This window comes from Marmota monax, unplaced genomic scaffold (genome assembly GCF_021218885.2).
Source record: "Marmota monax isolate L192 unplaced genomic scaffold, Marmota_monax_Labrador192_F-V1.1 WCK01_AAM20220418_F8-fsc00024, whole genome shotgun sequence".
NCBI lineage: Eukaryota > Metazoa > Chordata > Mammalia > Rodentia > Sciuridae > Marmota > Marmota monax.
The window spans coordinates 18,599,503-18,618,088 of record NW_026695224.1 but is presented as its reverse complement, the minus strand read 5'-3'; the positions used below and the strand labels follow the sequence as shown (position 1 = coordinate 18,618,088).

At 50.2% G+C, this 18,586-nt stretch overlaps 2 protein-coding genes across 5 annotated transcripts; both read right to left on the bottom strand.

The window, feature by feature from the left end:
• Positions 1–395: 395 nt before the first annotated feature.
• On the bottom strand, positions 396–8,966 carry Cmtm3 (CKLF like MARVEL transmembrane domain containing 3). 4 transcript variants are annotated; one of them, XM_046434308.2, is made up of 7 exons: positions 8,913–8,966; positions 8,470–8,580; positions 8,077–8,270; positions 4,990–5,145; positions 4,011–4,106; positions 3,503–3,623; positions 396–1,487 (listed from the first exon to the last, which is right to left on the bottom strand). In XM_046434308.2, exons 3-7 carry the CDS (start codon positions 8,221–8,223, stop codon positions 1,459–1,461), a joined length of 549 nt encoding a protein of 182 aa, XP_046290264.1. In that variant the 5' UTR covers positions 8,224–8,270; positions 8,470–8,580; positions 8,913–8,966; the 3' UTR covers positions 396–1,458. The 4 variants fall into 4 exon arrangements, with proteins under 4 accessions (XP_046290264.1, XP_046290263.1, XP_058432014.1 ...); XM_046434307.2 differs by lacking the exon at positions 8,913–8,966 and having other exon boundaries at positions 8,470–8,784; XM_058576031.1 differs by lacking the exons at positions 4,011–4,106; positions 8,913–8,966 and having other exon boundaries at positions 8,470–8,818.
• Positions 8,967–12,890: 3,924 nt separating this feature from the next.
• Positions 12,891–18,553, bottom strand: Cmtm2 (CKLF like MARVEL transmembrane domain containing 2). Its single transcript, XM_046435072.2, has 4 exons — positions 17,995–18,553; positions 17,709–17,867; positions 14,186–14,287; positions 12,891–13,567 (listed from the first exon to the last, which is right to left on the bottom strand). The coding sequence occupies exons 1-4, from the start codon at positions 18,133–18,135 to the stop codon at positions 13,463–13,465; spliced, it is 507 nt and encodes a 168-aa protein (XP_046291028.1). The 5' UTR covers positions 18,136–18,553; the 3' UTR covers positions 12,891–13,462.
• Between the last annotated feature and the right edge of the window lie 33 nt (positions 18,554–18,586).

The following is an 18,586-nucleotide window of genomic DNA, read 5'->3' as shown; positions in this document are numbered from 1 at the left end:
TTATCACATTTTCAGGACACATTGTGTGTGACAGTTGCCTCTTCCCATCAGCCTGGGCCAGATACTCACCAGGGTCCTCCAGGCTGCAACTCAGGTACATTGTTCAAAAGGCCTAGGGTCTGGCTGCTGTGGGAGGTTATCCTGATGTGTGATAGGGCCCTGGGCCAGAGTCCTACCCTTTCTCTCCATTTCCTTGACTATGAGATGAAATAAGAGGATCAAATGCTGGCCAGATTCTTATGCTAGGCCTGGCATACGAGTGAATATGCATGCCTTGTTGCTAAGACTTATAGCTGTCAGGGTTCACTCGTGTGTTACCAGTTTGTGCTGAAGCATGCTAGGATATTGCACAGTGTTGCTCTGGGTGGTGGAAGAGTTTTTCAATCACACCAAAAGCAGGTAGTCAGTCTGGTTTAATCCATTAAACGCTTTTTTTCAGGTTACGAGATTCACATGCATGAGAAGAATAAGGTTATAAGTGCCCAAGACATGGGTCAGAACTTTGGCTCATTCATGAGGCCTCTTGCCTCACAGAAAATGCCATTTGTTAAAGCTGCTTTTGTATAAAAAATTATAAAAAGGTACAAAATGCCATCAAAGATATATAACACTAAAAAATCCTTAGGCAAACACAGAGGGCTCATCTCTCATGAGGTGGTCAATAGACCTGCCCCAGTATCCAGAAGGAAGGATGATGAGAACATTTGTCACCAGAAAGGTTTGGCTGGGCCTGCCCAGCTGCCCATGACATGGTCACTGCCATGGATCAATGGGTTTCCTTTGTGTTGCCCTGACCTGTGCATCTGTGAGCTCCTGTCTGAAACAGGGTTAGACTTGGTACAGTTATCTCACCTGAAGATGTTTCCAAGTGTGAAGTGCTGGGTGGGTGTCATCCACTCCTGGACAGTAAGGCCAAGGTCAGTTTCCTTCCTGTTTCACAATGAGGAAGGAACTTGTGCTCCTTGAACAAAAGATTCCTTACCAAAGTGCTGCATGAGCAGGGGCACTCCATGCAAAGCACGGGGCCCTGGTGGGCTGGCCTGCGGTGGTTCTGTCTCTGTTCACGCCTGTTAGTTGAAACAGGCCATCCCCCTCCCGCCCTGACTCAGCCCTGCAGCCGGAGCTGACTGCTGTGGCAGGCAGTAACACAGCTCTGTCTGCTGCATCTCTTTGTGCTTGTCTTTGGTATTGAGGTTGAAGGGCTTAAGGTATGCAGACAGGAATGGGAAGAGGTGGAATATTCAAGATGCCCTCACTTGCGGAGTGGTTCAACAGCACTAAGCTAAGGAGTGCAGTCTCATGTGCTGGGCTCAGGAATGTAAACTTGAGGCAGTGGGGAGGGCCATTGGGCAGTCTTCCTCCTGACACATAGCTTCCCCTGGACATGCTCCTCAGCATGTCAGGCAGGTGCTGGCCTGAAGGTCCTGTGTGGTTCAGGTTGCTGGCATGGGCAGGCCTTCAGTCGGAGTCAGAGTCTGAATTCTCCTCTGAAAGGAAAGCAGAGGAGTCTCTAGGGCAGTAGTGCCTGGGAGTAGTCCCTGGAGAGGCACAGCTAGGTCGCTGGCAGGAGCCCCAGGCAGTCTCTGAGTAGGGGATGGGGTGGGGGGATGGGGACACTTCCACTCCAGACTGAAGTCTGGTTGCCCCTTCTCTATACCCTCACAAGACTCCAGAGGATGTCCCCAATTTATTTAGCAGGAGAAGGCAAAAATAACTACTTTCTTATTCCCCAAATTAAAATATACCGAAAAGTCAGCAGTCCATTTTTAGCTGTTTCATAGTTTCAAATTTCTTCCTCCTTCCTTGTTTGATATTGTGATCACAGTTTTATAATGTTAAGGGCCTGTCAGTGAGGCATGACTCAGGGTTCCTGAAATCCCATTACTGAAGATCAGAGCCCTCTGGAACTCCCCAGCCCAGGAAAGGAGAACACCCCACCCCTGCCCCAACCCCAGTGCCAGTTGCTGTTTTTAGATGTTTGTCTCCTCTGTGGCCAGCCCAGCACTCTTAGAATCTTCAACCTCATCTTTGCTGCACAGATCTCCATGGCCCTAGAGCCCAGCTGTTGGGAACCTGGTGGTTCCTAATAAGCATGGGTCCCACCTGGGACAACAGGCACTCAGTGGGAAGGTCTCAACTCCAAGGTGGGGCCTATAGGCCTTGAGAGCTCCCTTGTCTTATCTGCCCAGCTATGAGCACTGATGGCTCCAGAGAATTGTCTCACCTAGACCAAGCACCCTATCCTCTGCTTTCCTCTCCTCCCACCAGCCCCATTTCTTCTTCCTGCACACTACTATACATCCATCAAGACCCAGCTCTAGGGTTTCCAGGGTTCCTCCATAAGTCTCTGGTTACCTCCATAAGGCTGGCACACAGTGGACCACCCTCAGTTGCTTTATTCTTACCTGTTAGCTTCCATTTTATTGTAATTGGCACCCCATTTGGAGATCTTCCCTGATACCTCCTCTTGCACCCCTAGTATAACACATGCCCTGCTATGTCCGGTGTAGCTCTGCTTTGGGGTTCAACTCCTGTTGGGACTGAGTTTTCATGTCCATCTGTGCATACCTAGTGCCAGCACATGATGGTCAAAGAAGGGGTGACACAAAGGCCAGGGCAAGCACAGAGGACACCAGAATGGTGTGAGGTTGGTGCTGAGCCAAACACCTCTTTTTCAAGTCTACCTGGGGGCAGGGCAGAGAAATGGGCAACAGGCCTTGGAGCCCTTGAGGAGGACTCCATTCCGTGTCAGCACTTATATCCATGCCATCCCTCCTGCCTCTCTGGACTGTGACTGAGGCAGGCCCTGGAGAGGCTGCAGTTCCAAACTAGCTGTGGCACCTCCTGATAAACCTGTGCAGAGCCCCTGACTCAGGCCTTGTGCAGAGCGTAAGCACCTAAAGGCAAAACAGTATGGCTGTGTTGTTACAGACAGATCAATGAACCTTCCAACTTTCCACATTTTTTTTTCTTTTTTTTTTAAGAGATCAGGTAATATACATGCTGGCCTTTCTGAGTTGGACAAGGATGGCTTGATAGGCCAGAATGTTTACTGTACTTTTCATGGGAATAAAACCCAAACACTCCTTGGTTTGTCTGGGAGCTGCAGAAAAGGATGAGAGATTGGGTCCCTGGTCCCCAGGCCGAGGCAGGCTAGACTACAGAGGAAGCAGGATCCAGGGAGGTGGTTACTCTGGATCCCAGGTGGAGAACTGTCCTGAGAATGACTGGCTACCCTGAGGATTCATCTATGATGGGAGCCTTGTAGGGCCAAAGGTCTGGGCATGTGTTCAGCTTGCCCCTCCTTGAAAGCCCGAGGCCCTAGGTAGGACAGGTTTTGTGACTGCATGAGGGGATATGACAATGAGGCTATAAAAACACTTCCTGGCCCTATGTCAGGTTCAGATTAGCAAAGTGTCCCCAAGGGAGGACAAGGCCCCAGTAGTGATCCTAGAGGTGTTCAGCCGGGTTCCCTGGCAGAAACCTCAGGGCAATCACTGACCTTCTGCCCTTTGGGCTGTGTTCTCCTCTGTGGTGTCTCCTTGTTTGAGGAATTTGGCCACGTTGTTAAAGATCAGGTAGAAGTCAATCGCAAACACGATGGTGGCGAAGAAGCCAAAAACCTGTGGGACAGACACAGGGAATGTGGCAGGAGACATTGCTCAGGGTAGATGGAATACATCACTAGAAGCATGGAGTCCCTGGTCCAAGAAGCTGGGCATGGTGGGGGGTGGCACTAAGAAGCTGCCCAGCCAGATAGGCTCAGACCCTCCAAATAAGGGGAAATAAGCTGTGAGCCTGGTTTGACAATCAGCGTTTCAAAACTCAGGGCAGAATAAATCTCTAATAAGAGGACTCTGGAATAGTTGAGATCTATAGGGATCCCAAGAGGTCCAAGCAGGAAAAGGATGTTCCCAGGTCCCACCCCATTGAGTATCCAGAGAAGAATCAGAGCTTCAGAGGGGGACACTGCTTGGCACCCTCTTCTCAGAGGCAGAGCTGCTGCTCACCCCAGCTGCTTTGTAAGCCCCATCTGAGTATTTGGCGACGGCTGTGATGGAAATGACGAAGTAGATCAGGGCAGCGGTGACACAGCGCAGGAAGTCCTGGGGAGAGAGGGGCATGGCCACACCATCCTGAGCTCTCTGGAGTGGGGCACAGAGTGGAGGGGGCCTGGCAGCCAGGTCCTGGCATACCCAGGTCCAGCAACTGTGGAGTCCTGCCCTGTCCTGAACCTTGTCATCCCTCCTGCCATGCCTCCTGTCAGGGCTGACACTGCCCTGACCCTGACCCTGCTTGCTCTATGGCTTGGCCCTTTGGTGGTGGTGAAAGCTGGAAATGTGGTCAACCTGCTCCTTTCAGATTCTCCAATAGGGAGACCTGGCCCTTGGCCTCGCTTTGCCACACACTGTGGCCAATCCCTTTATGGATCCTGGTTTCTGCTTATGGATGGAGGAGCAGCCCTCCCCAGAGGGTGAAAGGATGGATGCTGGAGGTAAAGTCAAGAGACCAGGGTTGGAGCCCAGCCTTTGCTGTCTTTTTTCTACAGCATATTCATTTAGCAGAGGCCACTGGCAGGGGTCTGAGGCTCCCAGGTGATCAAACAATGCTAGGATGCCATATGTTTAAGTCTGGGTAAGCTCTGCAAGTAAGCTAACCTGCCCTGCCTCTGAAAATGACTTGAATTCCTGTGGCTGACCTGGGTTCCAAGACCCCACTGGGAGCAACAGCGCCACCTGGTGGTCAGAGAGGCCTCCAGCCAGGTTCCCTGCTTCACAGATCTGCCTTGCAGATGCCACAACCTGCTTTAGGTCCAGCTGCTGGATGGTGGGGCCTGGATTATCTGAAGATTACCAGCTGCAAACTGTCCCACCAGTTCTCTGAAGACCGGGCATGGTTGAAATGCAGGACTCTGGATTCCTCATATGGATGCTCTGTGATGAATACCATCAGAGTCCACCCCTCCTTTTTGATTCCCCTGGTCCTCACCATCATGGGCCAGCACAAGCCCTGCCACTTATCGTTCAGCTGCATGGCATCAGCAAAGAGGAAGTAGAGGGCCAGCAGAAACTCCAGCAGAGGCACTGTGAGGAAGGCAGACGCTGAGGATACCACATAGCAGATGAAGGTGATAAAGGAAAGACCCTGTAGGGAAGTAGGGCACAGTCAGAGCCTCTTCTTGCCTGGTCCAGGCCCTGCAGTCCAGAATATCTCAGTCCTATAGCTGGAAATGGCAGAGCTAGGATGAAAGCCCTCATGAAGCCCAGGCTCACACCCAGGCAGCCTCAGTCCTTCTGGGCATGATGCTGAGCCTTGGCCTTTGCCAGCACCCAATCTTGAAGCCCCACCTCCCATGTGCATCCAGCCCCCCAGGAGGCCACTTCCTGGGGCTGCTCACCCTTCCCCTTACTGGCTCTCTGACAGAATCCACCCAATGCAAATGGTGCCTAGCAGGGGCAAACCAAAACTAAATAGCAACCAGTTTCAAAAAAGTAACATCCAACCCCCATGATATGGGCTTTTTGCTGAATATAAATTTTATCTGAAAAACAAAAAACAAATCTTGATCTGTTAATGATATGCATGCTGAAGTGTTTACAGTTGAAATGTACTGAGGTTTGCAATTTAGTTTGCATCAAAACATAAAAATGGGTTGGAGATAGGTGATAAAGCAGATATAGCAAAGTATTAACCACTATACAATCTAGGTGGTGGATGCATGAAATGAATAATATAAATCTTTCAGCTGTTTTATGTAGTCACATAAAATTTTCTTAATAAGAAGGAAAAAACTACCCAGGGAAGGTATGTTGGCCCTGACACCTGGGCCCTGCTGTAGCCTGCATACAGCCAGCCTTTATGAAAGGTGGAGCTAGCTGTACTTGAACATAAGAATCAAAATGTTCACTGCAGCTTTGCCCAAAAGGCTGTAGGTGTAGAGGATGCTGAGGCCCCACTAGTCCTGCAGATGGTGTGCAGTGCAGGGCAGACCAAGAACATGGGGCTGTTGGATGGGTCAGTGGTTCCTCTGTTCCCAGTGCCTGCTGAGACTCATATGGGTATCTCCTCTGATACTCATTGGCCAGGCGCTGTTCACAGCCCTTATTCATAGATGAGCAGACTCTGACACACAGCTAATAAGAGGCACCAGAATTTGAACCAGGGCTTGTTGATCTGCCCTGGAGGCCTTCATCTACCCTGGTTTCTGTCACTGTGGTTGGATTTGAGAGTGTCCATGGCTGACTAGCTCAGGGGTTGGCTGCATGGAGGCCTACAAGGACATCAGATGCCCCACAGGAAGCACTGTGGCTGTTTCAAACAAATGAGCTGCAGGAACTCCAGGGAGTCCCCAGGGCACTCTTGTCTGCCCTGAACAGGGCCACGAGGGTAGCTAGGCCTCCCTAGGGGCCCACTGCCATCTTGGACAGGTTGGAAATGAAGGCAGAGGGGCGCTGAGGCTGCCAGGTGCTGCCAGGTTCTGCCAGGAAGGCAAGGCTCTGCGCGGCCCTGTCCACAGCTCCTATTTCCCCAGCCAAAGGCTTTCTTGGTTCCTCCCTTTCCAGCCTCCCATGCCCCCTCAAACTGGATTCTGGGGAACCCACCTTGATTCCCATTTTATTATTCCCTCATTTTTGGTGGCCACTTTCTTCCCTCCCCCTCCTTGTCCAGCCTTCCCACTTGCTTGGGCCTAGGGGTGAGAGGAAGGTGACCAGGGGGAAGGAGTAACTAGGAAGATCTCCCTTGTATCCTGAGTACCCACCCCTACCCTTCCTTTCTCCTCCTCCTCCTGGATTCTTGCACTCAGCTAGGCCAAAGGGCCTGTGTGCCTGGCTGGCAATCCTACCCCCTACTCAGGAGGCTGTGCTGGTGGGGTGGGGCTGGAGGTCCAGAGGTGGGGGGGCAGGTAGAGGTGGCCAACGTGGAGGCTGTCCCTGGGAGTGTAGTCCCTGGGTCTGCCTGTCGCCTCACTTGGGAGCTAAGTAGGTGCTGGGCTGCTGACCCCTGCGCTGCCTCCAAGTCAGAAAAGGCTGTAGAACCACCTCTTGCCCTCTGCTATGGGGTTCAAGGGAAAGGTCCTGGGGCAGAATATTTCCTCAATCCCCACACTCCTCCTATAACTTGGCCCCTCAACCAAGCCACCTGCTGAAGCCCCTAACTACTTCTGCTAGCATTCTCTCCCCAAATCCACAAGTGGGAATGAAAACAGGTATTGTCAAGTTGCAGAGTCCCTCCTCTGGTCTCCCCTCTGCCCGGCCTCTTCCTCCTCCCCCCTCCCTGAGGCCCCTCGCCAGTCCCCGCCCCACACGCGACAGTGTGGGAGTTATCAGGAGTGTCGGAGGGACAAAGAAGCCCTGCCCGGCGGGGTGGGGACAGAGGGGTGGGGATCTGCGGGAAGGAGGAAGGAGCCCAGCCAGGGCCGGGAGGAGGGAGATGAAGTCACCCCGCTGGCTCCCGACCCTCACCCAGAGCCGCTGGGGCTACCCGCGCCCCCAGTGCGCGATCCAGGCCTCACCCAGTCCCGGGGCCGGGGCTTCCCACTCCACGCGGCCCCCTCCCAGCCTCCGGCCCCAGCTCGAGGCCCAGGCGGAAAGCAGACCCTCCCCCACGGCCGCGAGTCCTGAACGTCCAGCAGCCAGATCCTCTCTGCACGCTGCCAAGCGGGTTCCAAGGGCCCAGGGAGGGTGGAAGCGCCTGAAACTGCACAGCGCCAGGCCCGCGGGGACAAACTCCTCACCAGGGTCCCCCACACCGCGTCCTCTGGCCCCCAACTTGGGCTTCGCGGGTTGAGGAACTCGGGGAGGCCTGGGTTTGGGACCCGCCTCGCCGCCGACTCGGCTTCGGGTTCAGTGAGGCCTTCCAAAACTTGCGGGCGTCGGTCCAACTTCGGGGGCTTTCAAGGGGAGGCGCGAGTGGGGCGCCCAGATGGGGATGGAGCGCGACATCCGTTCCCCCGCCATCTCGACGTCAGCCTCCGAGAGGAGCCGGGCGGTCGCAGCCCGGCGGGGCGCGGAGGCTGGTGGGCGGGGATCGGGGCAGCCTCGACAGGGTCGCGGGCAGGGTCCCCACTGCACTCACCGACTCCGCCAGCAGGAGGCGGCCTTTGAGCGAGCAGAGGAAGGCGCGCGCCGGCAGCAGGGCGCGGAGCCCGGGGACCGCAGCGCCAGGCCGGGAGCCGCCCGCGGGCTCGGGCTCCGGGTCGGGGTCCGGGTCCGGGGGCCACATGGCAGCGGCTGCAGGGCCGAGGCTCTGCCTCCCTCCTCACTCCGCGCCTGGAAGGGAAGCGGAAACCCAGACCGTGCGGAAGGAGAAAGAGGCGAGACTGGCCCAGCGCTGGGTGCATCCCGTGCCGCCCCGCCCCCGCCCCCGCCCCGCCCCCGGGTCCCCTCCTCTCCGTCCCCTCCCCTCTCTCGCACCCGGGCCACCAGGCCGCCCCGTCAGCCGCCGCCGCCGCCTCGCACTTCGCCTTACCCCTCGCTCGGCCGCGTAGACCCCTTATTACCGCCCCTGGGCACCCCGACCGAGCTCCCGCATCCGGGCAGGGTTGTCTGCAGTCGTTGTCGCCTGTCGAACTTCTTGCCCCTGCCCGTGCCCAAGAACGTAGGCATCTCAACCGCAAAGACCCCCGCCTCGTCCTCCCTCTGCCCTGGCCCTGCGTTGGCCTCCAGCTCCTTGCTCCATTCCCTCCTCTTTCTCGGAGCTGGAGTTTCCCTGTGACTTCCTTGGTCACCCCCGTCCGTCCTAGTCCAGCGCCTCCTCCTTCCGGGCCTCTTTGTTGGTTGCCCGGGGCCGGGGTTTTCCAGTCCATCCCGGGGGACGCCCACGCATCGCTGCTGTCCCTATTTCTCTCCTTCCCACCCCATCTTCCCTTCCCCCCGCGTCTCTCTCTCCCTCTCCCCCACCCCGCCACATACCACGTGTCTCCAGGGCGTCTAGAGTTCGGCGTCCTCGGCTCCTGGCCTCTGTGAAGGGCACTACCATTTGTCCTGAGTCTCACAAATAGAGACTGGGGGTTGTCCCCCTCCACCCTCACCCTCACAGTCAGTCCACTACCAAGGCCTGTCCAACTTTCTGATCTTTACCCACTTTTTTTTTTTGGGGGGGGGTGGTACTGGTAATTGAACCCCAGGATGCTTTACCACTGACCTACACCATCGACTCCCCCATACCCGCCTTTTTTTTTTTTTTTAGTTAAATTTTTGAGACAGGGTCTCAGTAAATTGCAGAATCTGGCCTGGAACTTCCGACCTTCCTTCCAAGTCACTGGGATTGGAGGTGCTGACCTCAGCGCCTCCTTCGGTCCATTTCGTACTGCTCCTTTCTTCCTGAATTGTGGTTGCTCTTTAAGAAGCATCTTGTCTTCCTCCTTTGGCAGCCAGAAGGATGATTAAATCACCAATCACAGTCACTTCCACCACCACCACCCTCCCCCAAACCAAACCAAACCAAACCAACCAAACCCAATCTGGGCAACTTCCCATCTTGCTCAGGATCTGGTGTACACAAGATAAACGCCCCTGTGGCTCTTTCCTCCCTTGTCTCTCCCAACCATTGACCTTCTTATAGTTTGTTTAACAAACCATGCTCCTTCCTGTCGCAGGGCCTTTGTTCATGCTCTCTCTTCTACCTGGAATGCTCTTTCTCAACTTTTTTTTATCTGGTTAAATTCTTATTCCTCAGGGACCATAATGCAGTGTCATTTCCTCAGAGAAGTCTTTCTCAACATTCGTCTGTTCATTTAATAGCAGTGCTGGAAGCCCAGACTGTGGAGAAGCTCTGCTGTTTGGGGAGTTACAGGGGAGCAAAGAGTCCTAAGTAGTCAAAGAATTCCAAATAAGATGATTCCTGGTAATAGGTGTCTACTGGCTCAGAGGACAGCCAGGCAGGTAATATCAAAGAAAGGACTGAAGAGGAAACTGATCAGAGAAGGGCCAGGTTGGGGTTGTGGAGAACCTGGTGTTTGGATTTTATTCACAATTCCCTGGGCAAGAGGCCAGTTGGGAGTCCTAAAAGAGCAGAACCCTGTTCTGATTTGTTATTAAAAATATGGCTCTGACTGTATCTCAGTCATAAGAAGGTAAGAACCCAATTTTTAAGATTTTCTAAATATTTGAACAGATATTTCACCAAAGAAGGTATATGAATATTCAATAAAGTGCAAATATGCTCAGCCTCATTAGACATCTAGGTATGCAAATTAAGACTGCAGTGAGATACTACTATATATCTATTAAAATAGCTTAAAATGGGGGAGCATTATTAAGTACAGGTGAGGATGTAGAGTCATTGGAACTCTCCTATACTGGGGATAGGGGGTGTCAATTATTACCACTGCTTTGGAAAAGTTTGGCCATTTCTTAAAAAGGTTAACGTTGGCTTACTGTGTGACCCAGCCATTTTACTTATGCTATTTACCCGGTGGAAGCGAAAGCAAAGCACGTGGGTGTTCAAAGACTTAACCGTTACAATGTACACAGTCACTGTATTTTTAATAGTCAACTCTGAAGTCTTGACTTCTTCTTTCCTGTGTGAGCCAAAGGACAGATAACTCCTCCTGAGATGGGAAGAAAGTTATTCTTGCTCCCCACCCCACAGGATTAGAGGAGAGGGAGAAGAGGAAGGGGAAAAGTATCAGTTTTAAAATAAGCTATAGTGGCACAGTACCATTGAGGAGGGGAATATTACTTTATAGCACTCTTTGTAAGAGTGTTACTTAATTACTGGTCTCTAAGAGTGTAGTTTAAATACTTGTTTAAATTGTAACATTTCTATGCTAGGTTTTTTATATAGATAGATAGATATTAGAGATGTAAGCTTACAGTTATCTTGGGAAACTGCTGCCTGGAGTGAAGGCCACTTTGTGATATCACTCGCAGGTGTTTCTCTGCCTTTGTCCTGCATCTGTGAACTGCTTATCCAGAGAATTCCTGTGCATGGTCTTTGGTCACATAGGCCAAGAATTCAAACCCACCAATGTTGTAATAGCTAAGAAATGATGTCACATTTCTTATAAAAGTCCCATGTTACCTCAGCACAGTGCCCAGAATTTCAGAGCACTAGCTAATTTGGGTCCACTGGCATAACTAACCTGAGTTCTTCAACCCTGAGTGGTGCTTGGTCTCTTGCTGAACGTGATTTCCACAACAGCACAGTTTATCTGTCTAGTTTTTTGGCTGTTAGGAACATTCCAGTATATTGAAACTGCAGTTTAAGACAAAATCAGATTCTCTGCTTCTGCCAGTGGGTAGGATCTGTGTAAGTTATAGGATTCTGCAGCTGAGAAAGCCCATTCTGATTAGCAGCTCTCAGTGGCAAGCTGTGTCTCCCAGTATTGCAGAATGCCCTAGCAGCTCACCCATAATTTCTTTCTGGGTTCTTGTCTTGTGAATTCGAACAGTGAAATCCATGGACAAAGAAGAGTGAGTGTAAAAGATTTGTTCAAGTGAGATCAGATATACCTCCTGGAGGGCAAGAGGGGACCCAATAGGAATTGCCTCTTAAGGGTACTAGTCTAGAGGCTTATATAGCTACTGGGTATAGGCATCGGTTGGTATCTATGCTAATCAGGAATTGGAAAAGTACCAAGACTACTGATTAGCCCTCGAGTCTGTAGCCTATACTCAGGTCTGTCTTGCCTCCCTTTCCCCACTACCCCTGGATAAAGGAGTTGGTTGGAATGTTTGGTTTCCTTCTATAGATTAATCTCACAGATGGCTTTACATTTAGAGAAACCTTAATGGAATCCGTTCCTCTATTGTCTATTTACTGTCTATCCTATCTTATCCAGTACCATTCCTCTTGGCTAAATTCTTAGGAATTCTGGGTTACTGGCAGGGTAGTGGGTTTTTCCTTTCTTTTCTTCCTATCATGGGGCTCCCTCTAGTTGCTTTCACACTGCTTGCAGCCTGCACAGGGTGGTTTGGGAGCACAGAGGAGTGAGTAGTGGACAGGTGGGGTGGAGGAGCCGGCCTGAGTCCTCCACATTTCAGGTCTTCACACTGTCCCAGCTGCCCGTCTCCCTGACCTGCACAAGCTGCAGCCTCCTTACAGTTTGTACCCACTCTGCAGCAGCAACCAAGCCTGGTCTTCTCCTGGAGAAAAGTGGACCCTGCACTCCCTCATCTTCATGGAGTGCCAAGTCACTTGGGATAAAGGCCCAAGTCATTTATTTGGCCCCCAAGGCCCAGCCTCTCCCCCACTTTGTCTCTGTCTGGGCTTAGGGCTCCAAGAAACCCCTTTCCTCAGGCATCCATTTGGAGGCTTACTTTCTTTTCATGAGAATGGCCCTTCTCAAGCCATGATGGATGGTCTGTCCAGTGAGAGCAGGATCCTGGTGGGGAGGCTTGGGAGACTGTTACGGTTTGGGTATGAGGTGTCCTGCAAAAGCTCATGCATGAGACAATGCAAGAAGGTTTGGAGGAGAAATGATTAGGTTAGAGCCTCAACCTAGTCACTGAATTCATCCCTGATGGGATTAACTTAGTGGTAACTGGATACAGGTTGGGGTGTGGCTGGAGGAAGTGGTTCATTGGGTATATTTTGTATCTGGAGAGTGAAGTCTCTCTGCTTCTGATCATCATATGAGCTGCTTCCCCCTGCCGTACTCTTATGCCATGATGTTCTGTCTCACCTTGAGTCTGGAGGAATGGAGCCAGCCTTCTATGGTCCAAGACCTCTAAAACTGTGACCCCTCAAACTTTACCTCCTCTACCGTTGTCCTGGTTGTGTCCTTTAGTCACAACAGTGAAAAAGCTAACTAAAACAGGGGTTTTGGTGGAGACTGTGGCTCCAGGGTTTAGCTGGAGTCTGGCTCAGGGATTATGCTCAGGTCCCAGGTCCCAGAAAAGTAGCTGGTCATCTCTGAGTGAAGTACCCCCAGTGTCCCCTCATGCCCAAGTTCAGCCCATATTTCCAGCCCAGTTTAGGCCCTGAGGTGATGACATTCCCCCCAACCCCTCTTTAGTGAACTTCAAATGAGGATCAGCATTAAACGCCATTGTAAGAGCAAGGAAGTCCAACAAACTTATTTTTCTCACAATGACCACTTGGATGCTTTAAAAAATATAAAATGAGAATATTAATGTGAACAAAATGTATGCATTCATTTGTTTTCCAATCTCTTATTTTCCTCTGGCCCCTTTGGCTGGTCAGTGTTGACAAACACCAGTGTCATTGGTGTATCTGGTCCCCTAAACTCTCTGTGCCTTGGCCCAAGAGTGATCCCAGGGAGCCCTGGGTCTCAGGTCTCTCCCTCTGTACCATAACTTCCAGTAACTTTTGTTAAGTGAACCAAAGAATGTTTACATCAACTTCGAGTTTTAAAATTCATTTAAGGAGAAAATTCTTTTCCAAGAAGAGGAAGTTGTTAAAATGGAAAAGAAAACCATTCTAGAAAGCAGACCAGGAAGACAGTCCAAGTGTTTTGCTGTAAAATACACTTCCATTTCTGAAATGGGAATCTCCTTCATGACGCTGGTGGAGGAGCAGCTGGAGGGCCCTTCTTGCCAAAGTGTTTTCTTTGAAGACATAAATCGATAAAAGCAAACAGTGCTGCCACACCCATGAGGGCCTGGAAGACAAAAGGATCCTCAGAACATTGCAAAAAACATCCTGTTTTGTAATTCATCCACTGATGCCAGTTAACATATCCCCTTGTCCACTCAAACTTCCACACTGAGATTCTCTGAGTTCAATCCTCCCCTTCCCCTGTCCTTAAGTCTCTTTTTCTCTTTAGAACCAACCAGGCTAGGTGGTGGTGCAGGCCTGTAATCCCAGCTGCTCAGGAGGCTGAGGCAGGAGGATCACAAGTTCAAAGCCAGCCTCAGCAAAAGCCAGGCGCTAAGCAACTCAGTGAAACCCTGTTTCTTAATAAAATACAAAATAGGGCTGGGGATGTGGCTCAGTGGTCGAGTTTCCCTGAGATCAATCCCCAATACAAAAAAAAAAAGTATTAGAACCAACCAGATGGGACCGTTTGCTCTGGGGTCAGCAGCTTCAAGAAGGAAGCCATTAACTTGGGTCAGCTCCCTGGGCATCATCTTTAACCACATGGCTTTTTCACTGGAAATATTTACCAACGTTAGTTTTAAACTTGGCTTTCATCTCAAGAATTTTTTTTTTTTTGTGTGTGTGTGAAAATGAGCTCTTTCCTTAAATAAGGAAAACACCCCAATCACTCAAGACTCACCACACCAACGACGTACTCCACTGGCATTGTTTCTCGACTGTTTATAGCAAAGAATATGCCGCCCATGAGGAACCCGAAGCAGCACAAGTCGTTGAGGAGGTCCTGAGAGTGGGAGAGAGAGTCAGCCTCTGAAGGGCCAATCCCCAGCAACAGCTGACCCAGCATAGCTTCCTGTTTTTCAAACTCCTACCTGATTTTTAAAACCTATATATAACATATTAAAAGGTATATGTGGCCCAGGCTAGGTGGATATACCAGTGCCTCCCAGCTGGGGTCTTTGAATAGGGGATTCAAAGTCCAGGCTTAACTGCCCTGGGCTAGAGCCTGGGGAGACACACAACTGCCACCAGCCATCTCCTCTATAAAATCACGTATCTGGTCCCCCCACCACACATATGACTTCCTGGTGTTCCTTCTGAGGACTGCCTGGCATGCTCTTTCTGCTCTCAGGGCCTGCACTCTGGAGCAGGGGTGAGCTGCATTGCTAGCAGGAGGTCCCTCACTGGGAGCCTGGAAGCTCCCTCTTCAGCCCTGCCCCTGCCTTTCTTCCTATATCCCCTGCCCTCTTTAAGGCAGGAAGGCTGCCTCCTTCATAGACCTTTCCCTCCATTCCTGCGGCTTCAGTCTTGCCCTTGCCATCTTCTTGCCTCCCTGGCCCTACTAATAAAGCTTCTTTGAGTTGGCCAAATGATGGCCATATCAGACCAGCCTCCCCTTCTAATGCTCCTGGGATGAGAGCCTGGGACAAAAACGTGCTTGCCCATGAGAGGCTGCCAATCCTGCAGTGTTTGGCTACACCACTTCCCCCTGGGTTTCCATCATGCCATCTTCTGCTGGTTGTCCTTCCTTGGCCACCACATCTCAGGTCTTTTGTTTTGAATTTGAAACATTTCGAATGCACAGAAAATAATACAACATCCCACCTCCACCAGATCACCAAGCCCTGAAATTTCATAGATATTAACATCTTGCAATATTTGCTTCGCGATCTCTTAAAAACATGGAAGAGACCTTAACTTTACAGAATGAGCTACCATCTCACCCTCCCGTCCCTCTTCCTGTCCCTCTGTCTCCCAGAAACTGATATGCACTTTTCCTGAGTTTGAATATTCCTAAATATTATATATTCATAAACAATATATTTTGTTTCAAAAGTTTAAATAAAGGTAGCATATTTTCTGACACTTGCTTTTTATTTATTTATTTTTGTTACTGAGGATTAACTCAGGGGCACTCAACCACTGAGCCACATCCCCAGCCCTATTTTGTATTTTATTTAGAGACAGGGTCTCACTGAGTTGTTTAGTATCCTGCCATTGCTGAGGCTGGCTTTGAACTCACAATCCTCCTACCTCAGCCTCTTGAACTGCTGGGATTACCATGCCCAGCCGACACTTGCTTTTTAAAGTTTTTAAGATTTATCCATATTGAGAAACATTTATCACTGTTATCTGATGCAGTTTACTGTAGGAATGAACCAATAGAGAGAGAGTTTAAATGAACCAATAGAGAGAGAGTTTTAAAAAATCCTTCTTCCAAACTCTGCTGCAATGATGATCCCCCTTGTCTGTGCACCCCACCTACCCCTGCCAATCTCCTTAGCTAGGTTTTACCAAGCTTTGTCTCTGAAGTGCTAGTGGCGTTTACACTTGCACCAGCCATAAGTAACAGCTCCTGTCTCCCATGCTCCTGTCCTTGCCAACACCCAGGATCATCTGGATTATTAATGTATTTGCCAATCTGATAAATTGAAATGGTGCCTCCATGCTATTTTAATTTTGATGCCTTTGGTCACTAATGAATATTAAAATAATATTTAAAAAACATATGTTTTAGGTATGTGGACCTCCTCTTCACATCTCTTGTCCTATTTGAATATGGTTTGTTTTAAAATTTTTATGTCTTCTGTTGTAAAGTTTTAATTTTAAGGGATACATCGTCTGTCCCTCTCTCTTCTTATCTCCCACAGTACTCCCAGGAACACTTAATGACTATTCTGTTCAACGGTTTTGTAATGCCACCTCTGTCACATATCAAGCCACCATATAATGGAGTCTAAGTTCTCTTTTCTATTTCTGTATTACTCTGCTCAGGCTGCCATAAGAAAATACCACAGACTGGGTGGCTTAAAAAGCAGACATTTATTTTCTTATAGCTCTAAAGGCTAGAAGTCCCTGATTAAGGTGCTAAAATTGGTTTCTGGCAAAGGCTCTTCCTGGCTGGAGATGACTTTTTCCCTATGTCTTCATATAACCTTTCTTCACTAAATGTGTGTGCATGGAGATGGAGAGAGAGAGAGAGAGAGAGAGAGAGAGAGAGATATCAATCTGATGTCTCTACTTACAAGTATATGATGCTATGGGATCAGGGTCCCTACCTTATCACTTTTAATCTTAATTACTTCCTTAGAGGCCCCATCTCCAAGTATAGCCACACTAGGAATTAGGATCTTGGCATATGAATTTGGAGAGGACACAAAAATTTGGGCTCTAACAATCTTATTAGATTTTTTTATCAGTCCCTGAGCTAGGAAATCTGAGGTCTTATTGGGCAAATCCATCCCTTATAATTCTTTTAATTCTTCCTTAAGAGTTTTAGAATTGCCTGGTAAAGTTCCATGAAAACTCCTATTAAGTTCTGAATTGAATTGTCATCTCTATGATAGCAACTCTTCACACCTGTGAATGTGGTGTATTTCTCCATTTATCTAGGTTTATCTTTGATGATCCATTAATAAAATTTTATAATTTTTACATAAGTCACTTACTTTTTGGCAGGTTCATTTATTTATTTGGTGGTACTGGGGATTGAATCCAGGGGTGCTCTATCACTGAGCTACATCCTCAGCCTATTTATTTATTTATGAATGAGATGGGTCTTACTAAGTTGCCCCGGCTGGCCTTGAACTTGTGATCCTCCTGCCTCTGCCTCCCAAGTTCCTGGGATTACAGGTGTGTGCTGCCACACCCGCCCCACAAGGATTATTATTGTCTTCATGTCATAGATGAGGAAACAGGCTGAGTAGATGCCCAGCAGTTAGGGGACTGCTTTGGGCTGACAGCCTTCTGAACTAATCATCCTTCATGGGAATACTCACAGGAGATGTACGGCTGCTTTAGAAGTGATATTTAAAAGAAATTCTCATTTTATCTTATTAACTTACAAGTTGGTTGATTTTATTCTTTGAATTCTGCAATGATCTTCCCAATCAGTGTATGCCAGCAAACGGGTTAGGAGGAAGAGCTGGTGGTTACATCTTTGATTCCTTCAAAAACAGTGAAGCTTTTGACTGGCAATAAGAGTCCCCTCCCTACACAACCCACCCCAACACACACAGCTTGGTTTGGGGGAGCATTTTCTGCCTAGCTTTCCCCCACCTGCCTAGCTGCCCTTGCCTGGACCACATCTAGGTCCTGAGCACGAGCATGCGAGGTGAGGCTGTTCTGTTCAGTCACTTTCCAGTTGCTAACATAGACATAGGAAGGGCACACCAACCCGGCCTTTCCCACTGCCCCTCACTTACAGAAACTGGCCACAAGATGAAAACCAGGTATCTTTGGATGGCAAAGGTGTATATGATAATGAAGAAGAAAAAGATGAACACCTCCAAGGTGATGATGAGAGTCAAGGCAGGGTGCGCCGTGGCTGCGTTGAAGTATGCCAGTGCTAAGAACAGGCAGATCTGCGTGGAAAAAATATACATGAGCAGCTGCAGAGGGCTGTCCTTGACTGCCGAGCCCCTCCGAGGACCCCTGCAGCCAGCTCTTCCTCCTCCCCATCCCTGGCCTTAGAACCAAGGTCCGTCTCACCACACTTATTAACTTGACCACTGCGTGCCCTGAGCGCCAGAACTCTTTGTTGCTGCTTTTCAATTCCCATTTGTAGCGGGTAAATCCGGTCCTTGTGCCCACTTCATCCACGGGCTCTTGCTTCTTGGCTTTATCAGCCATCTTTGGCAGGGGCCCTCGCCTTCTCGCGGCCTGCTAACCTCTCCTGCAGTCCGTGGCCAGGTCGGACCTGTTGGAGAGTCTGGTGCTACTGACCTCTCAGGGCGCCCCCAGCTTAGCTAACTGCCTTCATCAGCGAAAACCAACGCCTGTGCCCTTTCCGCGCGCGCCCGCCTGCCTCACCGCGTGGCCCTGCACAGGTCGCACCCACTCGGCGGCGGCCACATCCGCCCACCCTCCACCCAGGAGCCTCCACTGGGTCCCACTTCAGGGAGGAACTCTCCTCCTAGCGAGACTTTGCCAGGCAGCCCCAGGTCTGTGGGCGCCGCTCGCTCGTGCCTTGGGGCCCCGGTAGGCAGGAACCCTGGGGCCACGCCCCTCCCCGCAGCCTCCGGGGCTGGGGGCTCCGCCGGCGCAATACCGTGCACAGGACTTTCACACAAGGCAACACCAA

Bases quoted from the DNA above. Each gene is read 5' to 3' on its own strand.
- Cmtm3 (XM_046434308.2), bottom strand. From the start codon at position 8,223: ATGTGGCCCCCGGACCCGGACCCCGACCCGGAGCCCGAGCCCGCGGGC. The intron at 3,624-4,010 runs GTGAGCAGCAGC...TCTGTCCCACAG, and splicing joins GGGCTTACAAAGCAGCTGGG to GTTTTTGGCTTCTTCGCCAC. The intron at 1,488-3,502 runs GTCAGTGATTGC...CTTTCCTTTCAG, and splicing joins CACAGCCCAAAGGGCAGAAG to AGGAGAATTCAGACTCTGAC.
- Cmtm2 (XM_046435072.2), bottom strand. From the start codon at position 18,135: ATGGCTGATAAAGCCAAGAAGCAAGAGCCCGTGGATGAAGTGGGCACA. The intron at 17,868-17,994 runs GTGAGACGGACC...TTTTCCACGCAG, and splicing joins TGGTCAAGTTAATAAGTGTG to ATCTGCCTGTTCTTAGCACT. The intron at 13,568-14,185 runs GTGAGTCTTGAG...TTTGTCTTCCAG, and splicing joins TGGAGTACGTCGTTGGTGTG to GCCCTCATGGGTGTGGCAGC.